At 44.6% G+C, this 2,378-nt stretch overlaps 1 protein-coding gene across 4 annotated transcripts in view; it reads right to left on the reverse strand.

The window, feature by feature from the left end:
* Positions 1 to 1,454: 1,454 nt before the first annotated feature.
* The window catches only part of LOC143276374 (protein TANC2-like), a 79,713-nt gene continuing 78,789 nt past the window's right edge, over positions 1,455 to 2,378 (reverse strand). For all 4 annotated transcript variants that reach the window (XM_076580850.1, XM_076580851.1, XM_076580849.1 and 1 more), the window contains one exon: positions 1,455 to 2,352. In XM_076580850.1, coding sequence (XP_076436965.1) covers positions 2,008 to 2,352 — 345 coding nt within the window. In that variant the 3' untranslated portion in view covers positions 1,455 to 2,007. The remainder of the gene's footprint in view (positions 2,353 to 2,378) is intronic.

The raw sequence follows: 2,378 nt of genomic DNA on the forward strand, positions 1-2,378 counted from the left end.
ATTCACAAATTGCTGTTAAACAGTTGATAAAATAATTGCACATTGTGTTTTCAGTTCCCTGTTATCAAAGCTTTGGGGTTTTTTTCCCCTCCAAATAAACCGCTAGATTTTCGCCATGCATTGATCACACACACACCACACTATTAATAGGTTAGGCACGTCCGGGTGGAGAAATGTACAGGGGTATAAATATCAATTATCACAGATGAAACCGAACACAAAAAAGAACACTTCAATCCAATGAATACTGTACATCTTCAAGTCGTCTGTATGTGCGATAGTAGTGATTGATATGGCGCCTATGTTCGGTTGGAGACCAAGCTCAAAGCGCTTTACAAACATGGGATCATTTGCACAACAGGCTGCCTATCACCGGCTGACCGCTGCCACTGGGTGCTCATCATTCGTTTCCTGTGTTATTCAATCAGATTTCAGGCACTCACACCTACACACTCACAGACATGTAACATTTTACGTATCACTCGATCCATTCTTGGGTCTCCTACTTTCGCTTCACAGCACTCACTCAGTTCTAGCTCTACATAAGCCTGGTCTTTCTTGAAAAATCCACTTACACACTGTGTGTAAAAAATTAAAAAAAACCACATGAAGTCATCTTCCCGATACGGGAGCGACAAACTCGCCCAGGCCCACAACTCGCCTGTATATTTTGTTCTGCAGCACCTGGCATGCGTGACATGTCCTTAAATGATTTACCTTGAACCAGAATGTGGTTCTCGTACTCCATATCAAAACAAAAATGGTTCTGAAAAACAGTACATAATTCTTCCAACTCCTCCATAATATTAAAACAAAAATGGTTCTGAAAAACAGTACGTGATTCTCCATATTAAAACAAAAATGGTTCTGAAAAACAGTACATAATCCTCCATGTTAAAAATGGTTCTGAAAAACAGTACATAATTCTCCCTACTCCTCCATATTAAAACAAAAATGGTTCTGAAAAACAGTACATAATTCTCCATATTAAAACAAAAATGGTTCTGAAAAACAGTACATAATTCTTCCAACTCCTCCATATTATTAAAACAAAAATGGTTCTGAAAAACAGTACATAATCCTCCATGTTAAAAATGGTTCTGAAAAACAGTACATAATTCTCCCAACTCCTCCACATTATTAAAACAAAATGGTTCTCAAAAGGTTCTCAAAAACGGGAAGGAACCTACGCGATTCTCCCAACTCCTCCATATTATTAAAACAAAAATGGTTCTGAAAAACAGTACACGATTCTCCCAACTCGTCTATATTATTAAAACAAAAATGGTTCTGAAAAACAGTCCATGATTCTCCACTACTCCATATTAAAACTGAAACAATGAGCGAGAAGGAAAGGAAAAAAACGCCGTCAATGACACGCATAGTTTCACATCTCGGATTTCAAGATGATCATGTGAAATGTGACCAAACACAACAGCTACCATTCGGACAAGAAGGTCTGGAACTCTGACCACATCAAAGGTTGGTTTCTTCCAAACACAACAACCACCATTCCGAGACGAAGGTCTAGAACCCTGACCACATTAAAGGTTGGTTTCTTCCAAACACAACCACCACCATGCCTTCTTCGTTCATGGGCTGCAACTCCCACTTCATTCGTATGTTCATGAGTGGGTTTTTACGTGTATAACCGTTTTTACTCCGCCATGTAGGCAGCCATACTCCGTTTTCGGGGGTGTGCATGCTGGGTATGTTCTTGTTTCCATAACCCACCAAACGCTGACATGGATTACAGGATCTTTAACATTGCGTGTTTGATCTCCTGCTTGCTGTATACACACGAAGGGGTGGTTCAGGCACAAAGCACATAATAACTATGATGACCTGGGAGATCGGAAAAAAAATCTCCACCCTTTACCAACCAGGCGCCGTTACCGAGATTTGGAACCCGGGACCCTCAGACTGAAAGCCCAAACGCTTTAACCACTCGGCTATTGCTCCCGTCAACATATCACGCCGAGACAAAAGCCTGGAACCCTGACCACATCAAAGGTTGGTTTCCTCCAAACACACCCTCGAACGCCCTCCCCCCCTCCCCCCAACAACGCCACTCCCCCCCTCCCCCTCCCCACCGCCACCACCACAAGGGAGATTACTCCCGTGGTAGTGGCGCGAGGTCCTTGGAGCGCTGCTCTCCTCCTGCACCAAGGTCAAGAGGCGTTGCACTTCCGGGTGGTGGGGAGCCAATCGCAGCGCCAGCGTCAGGTCGGCGCACGCGGAGTTGAGATGCCGCGCGGCGCGGTGGGCCCTGGCACGCGCGTAGTACGCCTGGAAGGCCTTGGGTCGGAGGGTCAAAGCTTGCGTGGCCAGATCCACTGCCGCAGGGTAGTCCTGGAATTCAGATTAGAGGGAGGGAA

Source organism: Babylonia areolata, chromosome 32 (assembly GCF_041734735.1).
Source record: "Babylonia areolata isolate BAREFJ2019XMU chromosome 32, ASM4173473v1, whole genome shotgun sequence".
Lineage (NCBI taxonomy): Eukaryota > Metazoa > Mollusca > Gastropoda > Neogastropoda > Buccinidae > Babylonia > Babylonia areolata.